Source organism: Taudactylus pleione, unplaced genomic scaffold (genome assembly GCF_031769625.1).
Source record: "Taudactylus pleione unplaced genomic scaffold, aTauple2 ptg000004l, whole genome shotgun sequence".
Taxonomy (NCBI): domain Eukaryota; kingdom Metazoa; phylum Chordata; class Amphibia; order Anura; family Myobatrachidae; genus Taudactylus; species Taudactylus pleione.
Genome location: NW_028284407.1, coordinates 2,957,501 through 2,980,101, shown reverse-complemented (window position 1 = coordinate 2,980,101; position 22,601 = coordinate 2,957,501). Strand labels below are relative to the sequence as shown.

Below are 22,601 nucleotides of genomic sequence, written 5' to 3'. Positions count from 1 at the left end.
GCTGCTGTGGAACTATACATCCCAGCATGCCTTGCCACCGTTTTGATATAACAGCTTGCTAAAACTGTGGCAGGGCATCCTGGGATCTGTAGTTCCATACCAGCTGGAGTGATTGAAGACCCAGACATGAGATTACAGTGTAAAACATTCACGTATAATTGTAAGGTTAATATTAAGGTTAAGTCATTTTTTTGTTACAGGCAGAAACTGATGTGACTCCAAGCTGCAGTGTGTCTGTATTTGGGAGAATATGAAACTCTATAGCTGACGATGTCTTATGTTTCAAAAGTGACACAATCAGCTGGCACCCCACTGCAAGCACATACTGTACAAATACTCTGCCCATCCCAGCTTCGATATGAAAGGGAGGGAGGTGGTTTTACACAGCCCACCCCACCCTCGTGAGCACTGTGCATCAGTCCCTGCCAGCAAGGCAAGAGGAGGCACAAGAGCCTCCCACCTCATTATCATACAGCGCGCGTACCCGGGCCTCAGAGAGCGCGTACCCGGGCCTCAGAGAGCGCGTCTCCGGCCAGCTCCTCTGACATCAATCACATACACCACCAGCGGCAGCAGCCTCAGTATGGCGGTCAAGGTGACTCTAATAACTACCAGCTCCTGCTCATGCATAATACCTGCTCCATGCTCTGCAGCCGCTTCCATTAACCCAGCTGCCGACACTCTCTCCCAGCTTGGAAGTACAATGCATGCTATGTCTTGTGTTGGGGGGGAGGCAGATGACTGCATTTCTCACACAGTGTATGCAATCACAGGGGCCCAGCTGCATTGATGCTTTTGTGCTGTCATGATCCAGTGGCCACAAACAGTTAGGAGACCATCCTGTACATGCCATGTATCCTGTCCTGTATTCCCTTTGCATAATACCAGCCTCATTCTGCACACAGCTGGCTTGCATAGCAATGCATTATATCAGGATGATGCCTGACAGCAGCTAAGTGATAGTGTTGATCCCTGGGACAGGGTGAATGTGTGTGCACAGTGTTATCTTATCAAAAAGCATGGGTACAATCTCTTACAAGTGTGACTTACGTGCTTTGTAAACGTTGCTGAGTAAATGAATTTGCTTTTTATCATGTTTTAATGCTCAGACCTGCATTGGTCACCTGATTATAAAGGCACATAGTATACTTAGTACTACAGTATGTAGAAAAAGCTCCCTGCCAAGTAGCTGAACTTAAATTGGGGGCAACCAAAAGCTATCTGGGCAGGATGAAGAGATAAACATTGTGGTTATTGCTTATTAATTCTAAAATGATTGTTTATTCATCTTTTATGTTTTTTTTTCTTCCTTACAGCTCACAAAAAGAGCTGATCCTAATGAGTTGAAGGATATATTTCTGCAGGTAAGGAGATTTAATCTGGTTTTGTTTAAAAAATTTTGACGATCATTTTTTTTTTTTTTTTTACATTATTTACAAATCAGTGTTCTTTGCTGTCGTGGTAAACAATGGTTATATTAGAGGTACTTGTGTACTTTACGGACTCATTGCAGAGAGAACCAAATTAATGTTTTAAATGGTACTTTACGTACACAAGTACCGAAAGTTGTCTCCTCGCGGGCTCGCCACAAGGTTATACTCCCCCACTATGCCCACTTGGATGGTAGGGAATGACGCTGGACACTGGCTGATAACTTCAGGGTCCTCTCCGTGAAGGGGATTTAGACATTACCATGATTGATGATGATAATAATAATAATAATAATAATAATGAATGTAGGACACTTGGGTTCTCTCTGCAATGAGTCCGTAAAGTACACAAGTACCAAATTAGATAATGTATTCTGAAGGAAACTTTTGAAACTGAACATCCAAAGATAAAAATTTTAAAATAATATAATATGAAAAGTGGGTGTAAAATTATTTACGGCACACGTAAAATTGCTTGAAAAAATGACTTGCAAAAACATATAGTGCTGTAAAGGGTGGATAACATATTTTTCTGTTATTCATATTAAACTTTTTAAGTGCATTTTAAAGGTAATTGTTAAATTCTAAAACCATTGACAGGGAGAATACAATCAATGATATAAATCAATCTTCCACGCTGAAGTTGTGTTGGTTATTCTGTAATAGTTGGATGACTTTAAAATGTAAAAGCGCCGCACAAAAACGATCCAAAATCATTATTACAAGACCATGCAATAAAACACTAATAAATTGGAGACAATTCTTTGGGAGAGAGTTTCCAAAGCTTGGAGAGAAATAAAGTACTAACCAATCAGCTTCTAACTGCCACGCTACAGGATGTGTTTGAAAAATGACACTTAGAAAATGATTGGTTGGTACTTTATCCCTCCAAGCTTTGATAAATCTCCCCCTTTGTTCTGTATTGTAAAAAATGGTTGTGTGATTTTTGTATTTTTTTAGTATATAAACTTTGAATAATACACTCGATGATGTAGGTTAAATAAGTAACAAGTAACTTTACCCTATAATACGTTCAGCACACTAGTTGGAAAGAATAATATTGGGTAAAGCAGTCTGCAGCCCACATTACCATACAGTCTGAATGGTAACAAGGAATATCTTGGGTTCCACTTGTGTGGTGTACAGATGTGTCCTCCGTCATTGTTGCTGAAGTCGTGTTAAACAGCCCTTCTAGTCGTGCCTAGTCCTGTGTGTCTTTCCCACCACACGTGCATCTTGTATGCAATCCAAATAAGACTCACAAGCAGACTTTGCTGAATAGAATGATATGCGGCATGTGTATGTTCTGTGTGTGACTGCAGCTGTATCTGTATATGAAATGCTGCGTGACAGTGTCAGCGACTGTTTTCCACGGCACGTTCCGTTATTAATAAACGTAGCCTGCTTGTGCGTCATATTCACATTGCACTGCGAATAAGACACATTTGCAGTGAGAAAGACGCCCGGCACCAGGCGAGTCGCAGGGAAGCCTGCGGCTCTCATGCGCCCTGTGTAACAAGAAGAATTACGCACGGAGGATAGATGAGGAAGGACATGTCTGTACTTTTCGTTAGCCATCTGTTATAAAATATTTAAGAAGCAGTCATTGGGCATTACAGTCCTGTTTTTCTTTAAAATACAACCCTTCCTGTTTTATTCTGAATCAAACTTTCCTTATTGACATTATAGTAGTTTGACAACATAAGTAACCCTGTTTTAAAATGTATTTCTAACAAATGCCATCTTTATTTTTTACTTGTACTAGAATAGATTAATCAAAGCAAGTATTTTTTTTTTTTTTGCCAATTTGAACCAATATTAAGGCATTCGATTTACTAGTGATACACGTGGCACAGTGTACCTCAAATCACTAAGGCTTGATAATGAGGTAATAGGCAGCATTTGCATGAATATTTACCAATCCCACAAAATGGCTGCCTCCATGATATGTAGTTGACTGACTGGTCTCATTTAATGATATTATTTTTAGTATGTAGGATTTATGCTGCAGACCATATGTGACATACAATTTTTCTCTTTGCAGTTGTTTACTGTTGACTTAGTTGACTTCCAAAGTGGTAATGTCCAAATCTCTTCTTGTTTATCTCCTCCTAATTTTGTTTGTTACAGAGATGTATACGAGTTTGTATATATACCCTCTCATCTGTTTGTGATCCTTAGTGTCTGTGTTAATAGTCCCTTCTCATCATTTCCATAGCTTTAGACTAGAATGCAAATCCATATGTTGTGACATGTTTAGAAACCGGTTCCACGACTTTGATTGTGGTGCTGGCCCACATACTTGGGAGATCATATGCAACTTGACTCTTTTTTTTTTTTTTAAATAGATCAGTTCGCCCTCTATTGTAAATTCTGTCAATATAGACCAGCCACTGCGATGTGGGTCACGACAAAAGAGGGATTATTTAGAAAGAAAAACATTGGATTCAGCTATTTAAAATTGGTTAAGTCTTGCTTCAATCCAAAAAATCCAATGTTTTTGATTTTGAGGACATCATTGCTAACTTTTTTCCGAATAGTTAACTTGCATGCAGCACAAAACTTAAACAACTAAGGGGTCTATTTACTAAGCCGTGGACGGAGATAAAGTACTAGGTCTTCAACCTTGGCGCTACACATCCAAGCATGCACTGCCACCTTTTTGATATAACAGCATGCTAAAACTATGGCAGTGCATGCTGGGATGTGTAGTTCCACAGCAGCTGGAGGGCCAAGGTTGAAGACCCCTGTACTAGACAATCTGCTCCTAACTGCCATGTCACAGGCTGTGTTTGAAAAATGACAGGAGCTGGTTGGCTGGTACCTTATCTTCGTCCACTTTATCTCCATCCAAACCCCTAAACCGGATTTAGGCGAAAGAGGAGTAATGGTGAAAATCACCCTTCTCTTCTTTTTTTATCTGAATGAATACTTTTGCTTCTCAAATGCAATTCCTGAATAATAACTTTCCATAACCACTGTAACAAGCTATAGTTAAATCATATTTACACATGTACCTTTTTCTGGACCCAGGATTGATGCTGCTGATTGGCACACCAGTGTAACTGGTAAAACCCAACTGACTGATTCATTGATCAGTATCCGCAAATCCCAGTCCTAAACAAAATCATATTTCCAAATGTTATTATCATTGGACCTCTTTAAAAACCAATGCCATTCTTGTAATTCCTCTACCACCTGCTTTAACAACCCACTGTGGCAGTATGGAGGTTCTGTGCCTTAAAATGTCATAATCTTGAACAAATATTCCCATAGGCATATTATTACTTCTGGTCTAGCAGATGTAGGGGGAATTCAATTAACCGCACCAGACAATTCGCCTTAAACCATAGAGGTGCACTTTTCTCGCAGCTTCAGGATCTGCACCCTCTGGGGTTTCAAGCCCAGGAAAACCTATTGATTCTACACTTTAAGTGTGCGTTAACACCTGGTGTACTGCACTGGGAAAATGCTATTTAATTGAATAGCATTTCCCTGTGTGGCGCAAATCAATTAGCTGCAGGGTATATCCCATTGTTAATTGAATTCCTGTTGACATGTAGTTAAGAGATAGCTTGTAGCTTTTAAACACTTAACTATGTGTTAATGACTGTGCATGACTCATCAGCAGTAATAACATCACGTCTATTGTGCGTGACTCGTCACGTGTCTGAGTCTCCAGACTTAAAGGTCAGGCTAATTAAGACTGCAGGTGCTATACTTCTTTACTTGGCTCGATAAAAGTGTCTGCATGTTCCCAAGCCTGTCAGTGTGTTTATTGGAGCATCACAGTGCTGTATGGCTGTGCAGTACTTGGCCCAAGAGAGATTACTACCTTATCGTATTGACCGTTGTTCATCTTCTATCACCTGTATCCTGAAATCTTGAATAAAACCTACTCTGGTTTGGAATTATTGTGTGGATTAACCTCCTCCTTTTTCATAACTGCTAGGCACCTAACAACTTGTAGACATCTGTAGTCATGTTTTCAACTTTATGCTAATGCCGCTACAAGCCCTTCCCTGGTATACAGTCATGTGTATGAATGTGGAAGGACTAAGATGCCCACTGCTAGCATCCTTAGATGCAGAAATACCGCTGGTCCAACTTGGTTGTGAGAAAAAAAGAGGTGAGGGGTGTGTGTGTGTGTGTGTGTGTGTGTGTGTGTGTAATAGAGGATTTTAAGTTTAATTGAGACAGTGCTCTCTCCTTAAAACAATATGTATATATGTTATGATTCTGATACAGAGCTTGTTAGTTGGGTGTGGGTGACTCCTTCAGGGAGTACCCTCTGTACATACCTGGTCCAATTGGCCTGTGACGTACGTTCCCTCAGGATGGCTACCGTGTAGCCCTTGGAGCTCAAATAAACTTAAAATCATCTACTACACACCCCGCCTCACCTCATGGTTTTACTCACTACCAAGTACATAGCAACATTCCGGGAAACCTAACGCACTGCATATCAAAATTAAATATCCAACAGTAACATACTAGAAAATATCTTTGCAGAGAAGACATGTAAGAAGGCACAGTGCTCTAGCATTCCTCCACCCCCCCCCCCCCCCAAAAAAAAAAAAAAAAATTATTTCCTCTGCCTTTACTTTTAAGATCAATTATTTCGAATTAAAGTTTTTTGAAGCTGTCGTTGCAATGGCATACAAACGCCAACAGCGGAACTGGCCCCCCTCATGGGCCCGGTCACGCTGATTTTTGTACGCAGCCCAGAACCAGGGCTGCAATTAGAAATTGTGGGGCCCGGGTTTGACAATATAGGCAGTGCCCCTCCCCTTGGGTGGTGGGGGGCAGTTTGTCAAAGGTGGGCATTGCTGTGGATAATGTGGGTGGAGCTTCAGTGGAGGTGAAGCATCAATTGGTGCATAAACCAGTTTAAAAAAAATTGTCCAAGGTGTGGGTCATGTCAATCTATCATATAGAGGTGAGGGTGTAAGAGTGGGAGTCTCTGTACTTGGTCTGGTTCCACCACAAGAATATCTGGATGGAAAGTGGGATCCCCCGTAGCTTCTCCCGCCCATCCAAGCACTTCCTCTTCACCATTGGGCAGCGGCTGTAGTTGGCTTCTCCCCAGGGGCGAGGGGGCCAGTGTGCAGTCTCCGTCACGAGCTCCCTCCTCTCTATACGGCAGCGCACTGAGCGGTGCGTGGCCAGAGTCTATAGCGCAGGTCATCGGGAAAATGGGTGTGGTGACCATTTTCCCTGTACTGCGCAAACGACGGTCAAATGGCCGCGGCGGCCATTTTCCACACTTTTTTTTTTTTTTTTTTTTACAGCGCAGACACCTGCGCCAACGTGGGACTCTGGAGCGTTAAGTATAATATTGGGTGCAGGGTGTGCGGTGGGGGCCCTCCTGCCCCGCACACCCTGCACCCATTATAAATACGCCCCTGCTTCTCCCCAGGATCCCCTCTTCCCGGCCTGGCCTCTCCCTGCTGGCAGGCGGTTGCCAGACTGTAAGTGGAATTTGCAGGGTTTATTTTAGCCAGAAGTTGCTTTTTTTAATTTTTAATTTATTTTATTCTTATTTAATGCACACATTTTCACAATGCTCTGCTTTTTGCAGATGAACAACTGTACACTTAGCGGGCGGAGACTCAGGCTGTAATAGCCGTGTAGTCACGGGCAGTGGTCATGCAGATGCAGCCAAAGTACTGTAAGGATGCGGTAGACACAAACTGCGTCTAAACTCGCCAGCGAAAAGTCACAACCATAAATGCATGCTGGGTTCTGAGTTACAGGTATTCTGACCCTGGTGTAAGTTTAATGATGATGACTGCGTATGATTGGTCGCACAAGGTCACTAACGCACTTAGTTATACAAAATTATTAAATCTATTGTAACAGTCTTTTAAAAGTACTTTTATGCTGCAGTGGATACATGTTTGTTTTTTATAGAAATAAAGATTTCTTCGTACTGGGAAAGGAGAAGAATGTACATACAGACATTCCTCACTTAACAACCTACTTGTTTAACAACCGTTCGGACTTACGACCAGCTGGAACCCATAGCACAGTGACTAAAATGTTTTTCTGGATGTCTTTTTTTTTACATTTTTTTTTTTTATAACTTTAATTGTACTGTACAGTATGTAAGTTATACAAAGTAAAACAGTCACAGTATCAAGTTTGAGTTTCCTTTATACCTTTTCTTTATTCAGAATACATAAAAATGATTATCTCGTTTAGTGACCAATTCGTTTAACGACCTAGTTGTAGGAACGGAACTCGATCGTTAAGTGAGGAATGTCTGTATATTTTAAAGTGATGTAATTAAAACAAATCAATAAAAAAAAAAAATTCCCTTCTTGCATCTGCTTCTCTTTATATTACATGTTCCAAACCACCTAGGTACTTCTCTGCATGTCATTGTGTGCAGTGATTGTTGGCAATTTCAGAACTCACAGTGAAATCCCTCCTCCGTACTCCCCTGCATCAGACCCAGGTACGTCAAGGGGAAGGAGCTGCTGCTGCTTGAGACTTGCATATGCGACCGACTCTCTATAGGTCACAAACATGTAACTATGCATTTTCATTATGATAAATAGAACTATTCAGCTGTATTGATGCAGGTCCTATGTAATGGAACAAGAAGCATTTAAACAAAAGGAAAAAAAAGCTAAGTTAAACACAAGTAAAAAAAAAAAATATATATATTTATTTTGTACTTTAATTTGGTATAACCATTCTGTGCGCTTAGCTTGCATTAGAAACGCATCTTAAATGCAGACTTCTAATGCTGGTGTGTGCTTAGCGCTGGGGTTACTTTATAGTGTATATTAGAACACTACACTTCTTTAACCATAGAGTGCACCAGTATAAAACGATCTGCTTCCCTGTCACAGGGGCAGTGATTCAATTGTGAAAATGGGACATTTGTTGTTCGCTATTGCCAAATCCTACCCCCTGACTTACAACCAGTCTTTGGAGCTAAAGTCAACTCTAAAAATCACCTTGAAATATGCTGGTTGAAAAGGAGAGTAATGAGCACGGGGACATGATCTACAACTTTATTTGTTCTCTGGAATAGGACTGCCAGCTAGCAACAGCTGGCGCGTACAGGTGGCAAGCCTCCCGACCATCCGCTGCTGGCAGGGAAAGCGAAAGTTTTAAATCACTTTCCTGCTGACACGAACAGTGAAGATGCACCTGCCCAGCAGGCTAGGTTGTGCGCAGGTCACATACACACTAGCAGGGCTACTGCTTAATGAAATACATTCTTGGAAGGTTACTGGTGGCAATCGTGATCCCTTAACAAATAGAGAGAAGGATACAATTGCCCTACAACCACTGTAACTAGACTGGATAAATGCAAATAAACTGTGTCCAAAGGTTGACGTAGAGGACACAGTTGCCAATAATGCATCAAACACAAATTCTAATAAAGTGAAGGATCCGAAGGAAAGGCAATAACCAATTGAGACTATAACCAAAGGTCCATAGCAAAGATAACCAATAGCAACAGGGTGTGTAGGGATGGGCGCTGTTGCTAGGTGTTCCCTATAATAAATATCATAGATTCCTTCAAACTATAGATTGTTGTTTGTTGGACAGTTTACCCATTACCTGGTGGTTGTGCGGAGGAACTTGCTTTTATCTAAATCAGAAGGCCTCCAATAGAATTTGGCAAAGGTTCTGTCAGATGACCAAAGGGCTGCGTGCATAATGGTCTGGAGAGACGAGCCCTTAGTAGCCGTAGCTCCCTGAAAGGAATGTCAGTTCCCGCCCCTCTCACACCTGAGACAATCCAGCTCCTGATAGTAGAGGGCCTAGCAGGTCTGAATGGCTTTCTGCAGGTGATGAACAACTGTGTAATATCTTGTCTGTAAGTAGCTGTGAGTGAAAGACAGGAGACTATACAGAGATTATGATCTGAGTCTTCTCTGATGACATCGAATTCCACTATTTATGAGTCCACTAAGGAAATTTTGTGTGGCCATTAAGTGCTAGTGAAACCCTCGCGGTGTCTGAGTAAGCCATGGATGAGATATATCAATTAAAGTGAGTTCTATCCCCTGAGCTGCAGAGGCTAGAGCCAATAAGGAGGCGAGCTTCTGAGAGCTGGAAAGCAAGTTTGCTGAAGCATCCAAAGCAGCTAGGTGTGACCAGAACGAAGCCATATCCTAGTGTTCACTCTAGGGACGCGCCGGACCTAGAGAAAGGGCACTTCTGCGTGCGTGTCCCAAAAGGGGGTGTGGTCAAGGAAAAGGGTGCGTGTCTTTATGATGCATCCCCTTTTTGTCACCCTTGAGGGCATGCCTGGCACTGGTGGGCAGCCCCCAAGCCCTGCTGTCACTGTGAATGGATACTGGGCGCATGACTGCTGCACCGCTGTTTTCCCCACCAGCGGCCCGTGGGAGGGAACAGAACCCGCACGCTGTTTCAGCGAGGCGCCGTGCCGGGGGGCAAGGTGCTTTCTGCCCTTTAGAAATAGGGCAGGGTACAGCGCCCCCCTGAAACGGCCTAGCGGGAACGCTAGTATCTCAAGTTTCACAATATATCTAGGACAAATTGGTTTAGATAGAAGAATTTACCTATGCTTTAAGGGGTATTTTTCTATCTGTGAAGACTGAAATCAAAAGATTGAGTAAGCCATATAATTCTGTTAGTGGCTGGAGCCATCCCTAATTCAAATTTGGGTCAAGAAATCTAGGCCTAGTTGCAGAATAGAGGCCCTGTGAGAATCGGAGATTTGAGAACGCCAAGAAATAAATTCCTTTAATTATTGCAGAGTATCTAGCCTTTGTCCTTGGTCTCAAGGAAGTGGTAATAATGAGAATTTTTATGGATGTACCTAGGGATAAGTCTGTCAACAGCCTAGCAATGTTGCCAACCACATGGAGAGAGAGCGATTCTGCAGAATGTTTGGGCTGCCTAGGAAACCCCAGCGGAACTTTGGGACCTATTTTGAGACGTGCAATGAGGGAAAACCAAGGTTTGGACGGCCGAACTGGATGGACTAAAATGATTTGTGTAACCTGATCTATTATAATTTTGTGCAATATTCTTAATAGAATAGCTGGAGGAGGAATGCATAAGAAAAAGGAATGATTGTACTTCCAAAAGACAAGTGCGTCCATCTTTCATGAACCCTTTGTCCAGACTCTGGAAACAAATTGCTGTCTGTGCATTCAAAGGAGAGGCAAATACACGGGTACAAAGAGGTAAGACCGTTTTCTGAAAGATGCTCGGTCCAACGACAGGATACTTCTGGACAGTGGATCTGCCAGTTTGTTTCTCCAGTAGCGTGGTTGGCTGAAAGTATAATGGTCCTCTCTATGGCCCAATGCCACATTTCTAACCCCTCCTTGACAAAGATTCGGTACCACCCATCCTGTTGATAAAGGACACTGTGTGTAGGAAAAAAAAAGGACTAGAGCACTGAATTAATAGGAGAACCAAGGACTGAAGAGGAGTCATTTTTGCTCCCTTCAGTTCTAGGACTTTAATGTGCAGGAGTGATTTTTCTGAAGGCCATGCTCCCCTGATTGCTGTGTCCTGAGAAACAACCCTACCCTGAAGGGAAGTGAATGACGTAATTGAGAGGACTGGGGGAGGTACAATAAGGGGCTTTGGGGCCCAGATAGTTGAAGTTGTCCAGCTCCGTATATCTTGAGCTACTTGATAAGGGCAGGTGCATGAAAATGACTCTAGGGAAATGGCTACCATCTTCCCTAGCACTGCAGCCAGGTCCCGGATTTATATTATCTGTCAAAAGACAGGGCGTTCTGCACCCCTTTTCATTTGCTGAGTTAGAAGGAATGGACATCTAGGAGAAATTCAAGAACGTGAATGAGTGGATGGGGTAAGAATTCAGTTTGGGTAGAGAATAGTAAAACATCATTTTACCAGAAGAGACAGAGTTATGTTCGGGTGTGTGAGCTCAGAGTATCTATGGCGGAGCCATACTATGCAAAGTATGATTTGTTGTCTAAGATGGGATATTGCTGCCTTCATTACTCTGGCTTGGCAAATGCCCCTTATTCTTCAACAGTCACCATCACCATTCACTGGTACATCTGGTCTCTCCACCTGAACTCTGAAAGGTGTCTTTGATTCGGGTAAATGGCAATGAAGTGGAAAGCATTCGTGAGATCTATCTTTATGAAGTAACAATCTCTGGTAAGAAAGAATTGAAGATCCTGCAACCAGGGCTGGTTTTCTATATACGCTGGTTACGCTGCCGAGTAGAGCACCATATAAAAGAGGGCGCCCTGGCTTGGCCGCGCTGCCCGCGACATGCAAGTTAAAAGATACAGTGGCTACTGGTGCAGCAAAGCCCCAGACATATATACTGTAGCACACGGGTTGGGTACGGGATGCCGGCCCTCGGGTTCCCGGCGGTTAGAATCCCAATGCCGACATCCCGACAGGGTTAGGATAATGACACCTGTCTGTCAGTATCCTAAACATCAACTTCTTCCTACCCTAACCCTCCCTACCCGGTGCATGAACCTAACCTCCCCATAGTGCCTAAAACAATCCCTCCACCCTTAGTGCCTAACCCTTCCCCTAGTGTCTAATGCTATAACCTCCGCCTAACCCCGCTACTTACATTCGTGATTCCGAGTGCCGGAGCGGTCGGGTTTATGATCACATCCCATAGCACACACGTGCTGCTGGTGGCGCGAGATGATTGAGCCTGCAGCGGGCGTTGCTTGGGAGCTAGGTATAAGTAACAGATGCTCCGGTCCAGGTGCCTCTTTCCTTCTCTGTCACCATTGCAGCAGCTGCAGGGTAGGAAGGAGCCTCGTGATGCCGCAGCCCTATCCGGCTTCCGGTGCACGATGGCGGATTACCTGTGGGCCTGAATCATTATGGATCGCAATAGCGGTTATGCAACGCAGTCTCACTGTGATAGTTTGCTAATCCACTGCGATCGCTATGACGACCCCCCCCCCCGTCACCTCCCACAATCTGCACTTCCTGTCAATCACTGCATTGTGTCTGTGTAGTCACTGCGATCGCAGTCCTGATCGCAGTGGATGGTTCGCGCACTGCGATGCATGCCCAGAATGCAACATCGCAGTTGGGATCCGTAATGAATCAGGCCCTGTGCCCTGATCACCGGGGGCACCTGCTATGTCCCGGATGATGGGCTTTCAGCGCAGCAGCTCTTTGAAGCAGGACTCTCCTACAAGTGAGTGACCCTGAGCCCTATGCTCCGTGTAATGCGGGGAGGCCGCCTCTTGTCTGTCTGCTAAGGATAGGGTTCATTCAGATTCAGGGAGGGCAAGCATTAGGGAGTTGTGGTGATGCATGATGTGCCAGTGGGCGTGAGGGGATCATAAGTTCCAGCAAGACATGCCAGGGGACCATAAGTCTCAGCCTGACGTGCCGGCTTTGTGATGATACAATACGTGTCAGCATCTGGGACTTCTAGGTCCAGAGCTGAAGGGTCATTGGTTGCCTTCTTAAGGGTAAATGCCAATCTGCTCTCTATTTAATCAGCTGTCCATATAACTCCTTTATTAACTCTGTGAGTCTGCCAAATATTATATAGTACAGTAGTGTAAAGTCTAGGTCCAGCGCCGGACCTAGAAAGGGCACGCTAGCACGTACCTGGGAAGGGGCGGGACCATAGGGAAAGATCATCACTCTTGAGGGCGTGCCCGGCACTTACTGACATGCCGGGCTGCACCCAAGTTCTCCTCACTGTGAATAGATACCGTGCACATGTGCAGGCATCTATACGCCGGTGTTGTTTGCTATTTTTCCCACCCGTGGGACACTGGGACAGAACCCACCATGTTAATACTAATATATTGTCATTGTCTTCTGTAGTGGGGTAAAGTAAAAGGGTTAAAGGAATATAGAAAAAAACCCTTTTTTCTTTTATTCTCCGATCACCATATTATACATGTTAGAGTAGACATGGGCATGAATAAGCAGAATATAAGCCTTATGATGTGAGAGCTGGGCCTTCCTTTATTATGTGTAAGCATTAGACTGCTTAAACTGAATTCCCTACCACATTGTTGATCTCTATAGTGTGCCCAGGCTTACTCAGCTGGCCGGTGCCACACAACATCGCAGCCGAAGGTCGCCATGGTGATCCCAAGCTGCGACCTCGGTAGTAGCGTTGGCATCGCAAATGCTGACAGGAGGTGTATTTTCACTTCAGACGCCTTTTGCAGCATTTGGCGGAGTTGCACAGCCGCTTGTGTGTGACTTTGCAATTCCGGCCACTGCTGAATCGGCCCCTGAGTGGGGCTTCTATTATGTTGTCTTCTATTTTCATTTTACTAGTTTAATGTCATTACACTTATGTTAAGCCGAACATCCACTAGGCGACTAGGGAAAGACCGTGCGATTACAACATCGTAATCGTACCGTCGTTCCTCTTCCCCCCCGCAGTGCCTACACTGAACGATTAGTCGTTTAGTGTAGGCACCCTACATCGACCCCGAACATGGCCAATATGTTGTTATCGGCAGATTGACCGGCATGTTTGGGTAATGATTGATGTCGGAAACGACCAGCCGGAGCGCGCATCACTGGTCGTTTCCGACATTATAGTGGACGATTACGATGTCGTAGTCGTGCAATCGCAAATTAATATCGCCTAGTGGATGTGCGCCATCACAGTTGATAGTACATACCATGCGTATATATCAGTGGCCTGCTTATCAGGTAAATCCGTAACACTTCTAAATTACATGTTCTTGTGATTTATGGCTAATTAAAAGAAATAAAAATCGGATTAGCATTGCGACCTGAGATGTTGTTTTTAGAAAAAATAAAAATTATATATATTTGTATCACAAATAATTTTTTTTTTTTTTTTATTAAAGCCCAACACCCATGTAGCACTTGGCTTTGACATCCCCCGTTCCCAATGTCATGATCACTGACAGGCCATGCATTCTACTAAAGTCTGAAATGTTTATTTGTGGTCAACACTAGAATAGTCCTTTTTAATTCAACTAAACAAAACCCAAAAACACTTGCTGGCGTTCATTGTAAGAAAGATCTATTACAGTATTACAGTGATTGTGAGTTTAAACGGGTATTGTAATGTACTAAGTTCTACAAGGTCATCCTTTTGCTGACTGGCATCTGCCATGATTAGACAGTGCCCAGTACTATATATAAAGTTTTCCTGAGCAGTCAGCTGTTCAGACCAACTAAAGAAATCACTGTCCCCTGCAACATTTTACTGTAAAATACAATTTCCCATAAAACCAATGTAAGGCACAGTACTGTATTTACACTAAGGTAACATGATCTAGTAGTAACTTTGAATATACTTCAGTCCGATAACAGTATTTTCTGATGACTGGTCCAAATGTAGTTATTGTATAGTAATATTGTTACACTACTAGCGTCTCGAAGGGTATGCAGTCACTATGTCTCCATTCACTATGTCGACATTGATGTCATCATTGTTAAAATGTCGACCTAGTCCTAATGTCCACATTTCCATGAGAGTTAGAACTTCAATCAGGCTGGGTACACACTAGACGATGTGTACCCAGCCCGACATCTGTAGCGACGGGACCCGGCATCGACAAGTGCATACAAACTTGCCAATGCGGGCAGTGACAGCATGCTGCATTTGGCAGCATGTCCCCCGCTAACGACATCCCCCGTCGGCCCTGCATGTTTGGCCGACTGAGGATGTCGTTGATGAACCATGGGGGCACATATCATGAGTGACATAGCGGTTCCACAGTAGACAATGTTCCGATATGTCACGCCGATCTGCCGGATCAGACGTCATATCGTCTAGTGCAGTGGTGTCAAATCCGGGCCATCCAGCTGCAGTGGAACTACACATCCCAGCATTAACTGCCACAGTTTTGCTCTTAGGGCATTCTAAAACTGGCAGGGCATGCTGGGATTTGTAGTTCCACTGCAGCTGGATGGCCCGAGTTTGACACTACTGGTCTAGTGTGTACCCAGCAATAGTGACAGAATAACAAGAAAAGCAGTATGTCAACATTCTAACAATGTCAACATAACATCATTGTCGACATGTTCAATGTTAACATTACAACTGTGTCCGCATTCTCATGTCGACATAGTGAATGTCTAACGTATATACAAAACCCTTCTGCAGTAAGTAGGAAAACAGGACAGGGGCGTTTGCCTGTCAGTTTGCACATTGTTCATTTTGAAAGTAATGCATGTTATTCAGTTAAAACCAAACACACCTATACATGGGAAATTACATCCTGCGAACAACTTGTTCTAATGTGGAAGGTTGCCTTTATGTAGTAAAATCCTTGATGCCATTATGTTCATTGTTGTGCCTGTCATCACTATGCCTAAAGCTCTTATATTATTAAAATGAAAAATGGTCGCACCCCTGTATTACGAAGTTTCTTCTTTCCCTGAAGCTGCGTACATACGGGACTATTTTGTCAGCTATATGAATGATAATGATATCGTTTCTCGTTGGATCGTCCATATCGTTGACTTTTTGTTGCACTGAACGACCAACGATGCGTGTGGCCATATGAACGATAACTATATCTGAGGTCGACAGTACTGGGCAGGCTGGCCAACTTGCGCGATATCTATGAATTCTTCATCATTTAAATAGTCAGAAATCGTTCATAAAATCGTTCATGATCAGTGATGAAATCGTTCAACAATATCGTTTAATTGTAAATAGAAAGAAAAAAATCTTTCAACGATATCGATGATCGAGCAAGTCGTCCCGTGTGTATGCAGCTTAAGATGCTTATTTTTTCCTATGTGCAAATTAATTATTTTCGCAATTGTACCGAAAGGGAACCTTATCCTATAGCTTATATTAATGAAGGTTTTTTATTTAATAATACAAGATATACAGAATAATGCTTATCAGCACAAATTAAATGTACATTACCATTCACCTGAGGTGTTCTGTGAGCATATAAAGGCACCTGTATACAATTGATTTTATAGAGATCACAGATATCTGTGGGGACTTCTAATACATATGTAATTTATAGTAGGGGTTTGTAATTGTGCTCATTTCCTGGATGCGCACCAAATAACAAGTCGTCGGGCCAGTGGTGTCACTGGGATCGGCCAAATAGTTCCCGTGCGCCTGCGGCATAAACTGTGCGTGGTCTTGCTTTGAGGGGGTGTGGCCTCACAAAGCCCCACAAGAACCCCCCCTCCTTTCCCCGGTTTTGTCCATCTGTGGGTGTGCCCAGCACGCCTGGAGATTATTTATTTATTAACAGTTGCTTATATAGCGCAGCATATTCCGTTGCGCTTTACAATTGGAAACATTTATAGAACAAAACAGGGTAATAACAGACGGACATAGAGGTAAGAGGGCCCTGCTTGCAAGCTTACAATCTGTAGGATATGTGGGGTTGCTGCTAGAGACTCTCCTGCCGGGGCTAAGAGCAGGGGAGTGACTTCCCATTGGAAGAGCTCTCTGCTATCGTATTCCGGACTGGCAATCCCAGGGGGAGATAATTCCAACACAATTGGAATAAAGTGATTATTACAGTATGTAACAAAATTCTGCAATTGCTTTGTGGAATATACTCAGACATGCTCTCTGCAGGATCCAGGATCTTATGTACTGACTGTTTGGGGCTCATTTAGGGGTCTGTTTACTATCTGTCTGTTTGTCAAAGCCGCTTTGACCGATTTATTTTACAGCCGCAATACGAATTAATGCTAAACTAGGCTTGTTCAGATGGGACAATGCAATGAACGATTCCATGCAGCATGGGTGTAGTAGGTATTACAAATCCAGACAGCGGCAGCCCGGCAAGGGTGAAGATCCCGATCATCCTTAAGGTAAGTATCGCTAACCTAATTCTACCCCCTAACCCTCCCTTAGGGGTGCCTAACCCTAACCTCCCCTGCTGCCTAAACCTAAGTCCCCCAGGGGGGCCCTAACCCTAACCTCCGCCCGGGGGTGCCTAACCCCCCCCTTTCCCTGGCCTAAACCTAACCCTCCCTAAGTCCCCCCGGGAGCCCTAAACCTAACCCTCCCCACCAACCGATCAATACCGCGCAGTTGTCCGCGCCTGGCTTACCTTCGTTCGGCACGCCGGGCGGCAGTCTTCCGGTGTATGGTTAATGACAGGCGTCGAGTTTTCGACACCTGTCATCAGTACCACGCCGGGATTAGAGAGTCTGGAAGCCGGCGGTCGGCGTTTAGACCGGCGGCTTCCAGACTACATCCCTGCAGCATGGAACAATAATAATTGTGCTGTCGTACACCGGACCATGTAGTGTGTATGGAGCGCTCAATGTATCATTACATTGCGACGTTCCGACGCTGGGTACACACCTCGTATAGTGTGTCCCCAGCTTAACGTATATGACTGCATTAAATGATATGACTTTCTACACTATTGTGGGACATAAGTATGCACATTGTGTCCCTGGGGCAGTAATACTGCTGTGTTTTCAATTGGATGTACAGCACACTTGCCTACCCTCCCGAAATGGCCAGGAGGCTCCCAAAAATCGTGTGTCGCTCCTGACTCTCCGGAAGAGCGGGCAAATCTCCCAGCTAGCGCCACCCCCCTGCACTCCCCTGCAGGCGTCCGTCCCTACCTTGCTTACGTGGCTGGTTCTGGGCAGCTGATGACGCGATTTGCGTCATCGTGGCCCCACCCCCGGCTACTCAATGGCGGTAATCTTTGCATTGTGTAGCGGGGCCAGGGCAGCGATAACGTGATCGCACGGCCACGCTCCCCGTCCCGCCTTCGAAACCGTGTCATGCCCCCACCCCCTTTGCTGTGCCGAGCTGGCTGCCTCCCGGAAGAGGCAGCCAGATTGTCGGCAAGCCTGATGTACAGTATATTGAGATGCATGCAAGCCAGCAATACACTCCTTTCCTCACTAGGTCTGTGGGTTTTATATTTTAAATAAAATTAAGTGAAGTGAAATGGTTGAAACCTGTCCTGCTCACCTTTGTAGACTGCCTAAACATTTTCACTATTTAAATTCTGAAATTACACAGCCATTACTTCTTATATTAATATACCTCTGGAAGTTTCCTGATGTTTTATTGAGATGAGAACTTTTTAGCTATTGTTCTCTGAGCACAGTTGAACCCAGACAATTTGTATTCAGTCGTCAGCAAGCCGCCCTAAACATTCATATAAGAAAGAAAAGACATGCAAAGTTCAGCACAAAAGAAAGATGCAGCTGAACCCGTACATTTTGTACAATAGATCAGCAGCTGGTCTCATGCAGAAATCTAACAAGGGGAATTGGTTTTACACTGAGCAAGTTACTCATTCCGTCTGCACCATATACTGAGAGCCATATTCTCCACTACGGATCTGCTGCAAGCATACAGTTGTGTATGTGTCTCAGGGCGGGAGGTTTTATTGGAAGCACATGAGAAAATTAACATTTGGCCAAGTTGCTGTAATTAGGCATTTACACCAGTTATTCCCTTATTTGCATCAAGCATAAATCTGCCCATAGAATTTATGAATCTGTTGTTGAGCTAATAGCAATCATTCTAGTTTTTCGGCATCTTTGTTTTAAAGTGATGTCATCATTTAATGTTACGTATAATTTATAGTTATGTTTAAACGGGTTTAAGAAGAGTGCAGATGCTTTCCTCTATATAGATCATATTATCCATAAACTATCAATGTTTTTCTGTTTTGTTGCCAGCGGCATCATCTACGATGAAATCGCTTCTGACATTTTTTTTTTTTTTGAGGTGTTCTAGTTGTATTGCTTTGCATAGTGGCCCTGTCGCGGAAGTGGCACCGGTGACCAGCAGCACTGAACAGACTGGTGGCAGCAGTGCCTTCACCCACCACTCACACCATTGTCACTGTGTGCCCTGTGCACAGACTGCTGTGTAGCCTCTCCTATTCACCTACCACTCACACCAATGTCACTGTGTGCCCTGTGCACAGACTGCTGTGTAGCCCTCACCCACCTCACACCAATGTCACTGTGTGCCCTGTGCACAGACTGCTATGTAGCCTATCCTATTCACCCACCTCTCACACCAATGTCACTGTGTGCCCTGTGCACAGACTGCTGTGTAGCCTATCCTATTCACCCACCACTCACACCAATGTCACTGTGTGCCCTGTGCACAGACTGCTGTGTAGCCTATCCTATTCACCCACCACTCACACCAATGTCACTGTGTGCCCTGTGCACTGTCTGCTATGTAGCCTATCCTATTCAAGTGTCCGCGGACCCAAAGCACCTCCCCCCCACCCCTTACCAGCCATGCACGTGGTGCCACACCTATATCTTGCACTGATGAAGATGTTAATAAATTTTGTTTTTGTTATTACTTAGCTTCAACTTGACGGATCTTGATGAAACATAGTTTCCACTACAAAATGTTCCCGTTTTAATGAAAATCGGTTCAGCTTCATTTTTGCACTAACTTGGAAAAACAATCTTATTATATTAGTAAAGATACGTGATTCTTTTGTAGCTGTTCCCCTTTGGTGCTAGGCTACACTAGTGACATGCTGTGAAGGTGTAATTAATGCTCCTGTGTGCCAGTAGGATGCAGTTTTTACGGACAGACAATCCAGGCAGGTTCTGCCGGAACCCTTTCTATACAGACCATGGGACAGATCTGATCCAGTAGTTCTTTGCAATTGTGGTCATTGTAATCCCACAAAGGGGGGAATTCACTTGTTTACTCACGCCTCTAAGTAATGGGCGCCCATTACTTATTCAAATGTTGCACCTAAACGCACCGGATTTATACTCGTAAAACTGCTAAACCCATGCAAAGTAATGGGCCCCCAAAAGTATGACTTTTTACGGATTTCTGCTCTCCACCTCAGGAGGGCACGAGCAGAAATAATGGGTGGGCGCCCGAGGCACTTGCTCCCATGAATATAGATTGTTGAATAGCTCTGTCACTTTAGATGAGAGATCTGGTGCCGAAAAGCAATTTGATCCATCCCCCACCCCCACCCCCACCCCCCGGGAAAAAAAAAAAATTCCTGTCTTGTCAACCTTAATTTAAGAATGCAAGACAACTGAGTGTGGAGGGGATAATAATAATAAAACCACGTGGTCTGTCTAAAGTCACCCAAAAATTAATCTAACACTTACTATGAACTGGATTAATTAGGTTTTGGAGCCGACACTTTTTGGAAGTCTTCAGTATCTACCTGACCTATCTCAAAATACTCCCACAATTTAATCAGAGTTACTGTAACTCATAACATTTATAATCCTAGCAACCCTGGCACGTGATTTAATATATAGAGTGCTACTAAATGGAGTTTATTATGATGAAGAAAGTCACATTGTTAAAGGTTCACATACTAAATATTGCAAAACAGTTCTAAAAAAAATAAATGGGAATTAAAGCAGAAACTGAAAAAACTTACATACATGTGACAGCGCCCAGAGAGGCTGAAACATGGCCTGATCTTTCATAGATTAACCTGAACTTTGCTACAGCCTGGGTCAATGTTTTTAGGTAGTATTTTGCTGCCCACAACAGCCCTTCTCTGTGGGGTCACTGGAAGAAGGTCGGTGTGCATGGAAGTGCTGTATGATTTTTGTTATTGGATCCCACATAGTTTTATGTTACCTTTCTATCTTCTTCATGCAACTAGTAGTTCTCAATGACACTAGGGTCTAGTTTTTTTTTTATATGCATTTGGAAATGATTGGCTTTGCTGTACCTTACTTCCCAGATATACAGGTTGAATCTCCCATATCCAAATATTCCGAAATACGGAATTCTTTTAGCATGACTGAGATAGTGATACCTTTTGCTTTTTGATGGTTCAATGTACACTAACTTTGTTTAGGCACAAAATTATTAAAAATAAAGTATAAAATTACCTTCAGGCTGTGTGTATAAAGTGTATATGAATCATAAATTAATTTCATGTATGTATACAAACATTGTTTGATCCACAAAATTATAAAAATATTGTATAAAATTACCTGCAGGCTGTGTGTATAAGGTGTATATAAAACATAAATCAATTCTGTGTTTTAGATCTGGGTCCCATTCCAAAGATATTTCATTATGATATGCAATTATTTAAAAATACGGAATATTCCGATATCCCAAATACTCCTGGTCCCAAGCATTTTGGATATGGGAGACTAAACCTTTTATAAAGGCCTGTGATGATCTCCCCAGTCGTCCTTTATAGTCAGTGAGTGCGATTTAAACGTCTTGTATGACCCGCTGATCTTAAGGTGCATACACACGGTCAGATGAACGATTGACAAACGATTGATAAACCATTTTGAACTATTTCATCCTGTATTAAAATGAATGAAATCGACCAAATCTGACTGCAAACACATCAGATGTCAGATATCTTTATCTGACAAACGGGAACGCGCATCGTTCATTGTTGACCACATGTCAGATTTTTCTTTCAGATATGAACGATTGAACGATTTTTAAAATCGTTATCGTTCAGATCTGAAGAAAAATCTGACTGTGTACAGCACCATTAGCTGAAGTAACTGAGACACTGTCATTGGCTGCACTAAAACTTAAACAACACCGCTATGTGGCGTGATGCAGATACATTTTAGGACATACGGCTCCTCCAAATATAAACATTCCACAGACCTTTGAAGTAGGTTGGACACACTGTCTGACTGTCATTGCATGTAAATCACTCCTATCTCAGAGAGTGCACATTTTATATATATTTTCTTAACTGCTAACTCAGTCATAATCAAGATAATGTCATACATGTATTTTGTTAAGAACTTGTTATGTGTGTGTGTATACATATATATATGTATACACACGAGGGTTGTCCAAAAAGTAATACCTAAATGCTCATAACTCTGAAATAATTTGAAATACTTATTTGAAACGTTGTCATTTTGTAGTTTAATATGTCTGCTAGCTATATATGGAGTTTTGTTTAGGTAGTCCAAGAAATACCATGGAATCCAAGATGAAACAAAGAGCCGTCATTGAATTTCTGGAAAAAGAAGGCTGCAGTGCTACAGAAATCCACAGAAGACTGAAAAACGTTTATGGTGAGCGTATAATTGGCTGTAGCAATGTCAGAAGGTGGATGAAGCGTTATCAATCGGGAGAATCGACCGTGTGCGACAAACCTTGTGGTGGCAGACCATCAACTGCAGTGACAGCAGAGAACCGACACAGTTGATGCCATGATTCAGAAAGACCGTCGTGTGACCATCAGCAATGTCAGTGATGAACCTGAATGTAGCCATGGCACTGTAGAAACACTA

The 22,601-nt window shown here is 43.2% G+C and overlaps 1 protein-coding gene across 1 annotated transcript in view; it reads left to right on the top strand.

Annotated features, from left to right (window-relative positions):
* The first annotated feature begins 411 nt into the window (after positions 1 to 411).
* SLC25A12 (solute carrier family 25 member 12) overlaps positions 412 to 22,601 on the top strand; it is a 166,051-nt gene continuing 143,861 nt past the window's right edge. The window contains exons 1-2 of the mRNA XM_088470550.1: positions 412 to 595; positions 1,317 to 1,364. Of these exons, the coding sequence (XP_088326676.1) occupies positions 584 to 595; positions 1,317 to 1,364 (60 nt within the window). The 5' untranslated portion in view covers positions 412 to 583. The remainder of the gene's footprint in view (positions 596 to 1,316; positions 1,365 to 22,601) is intronic.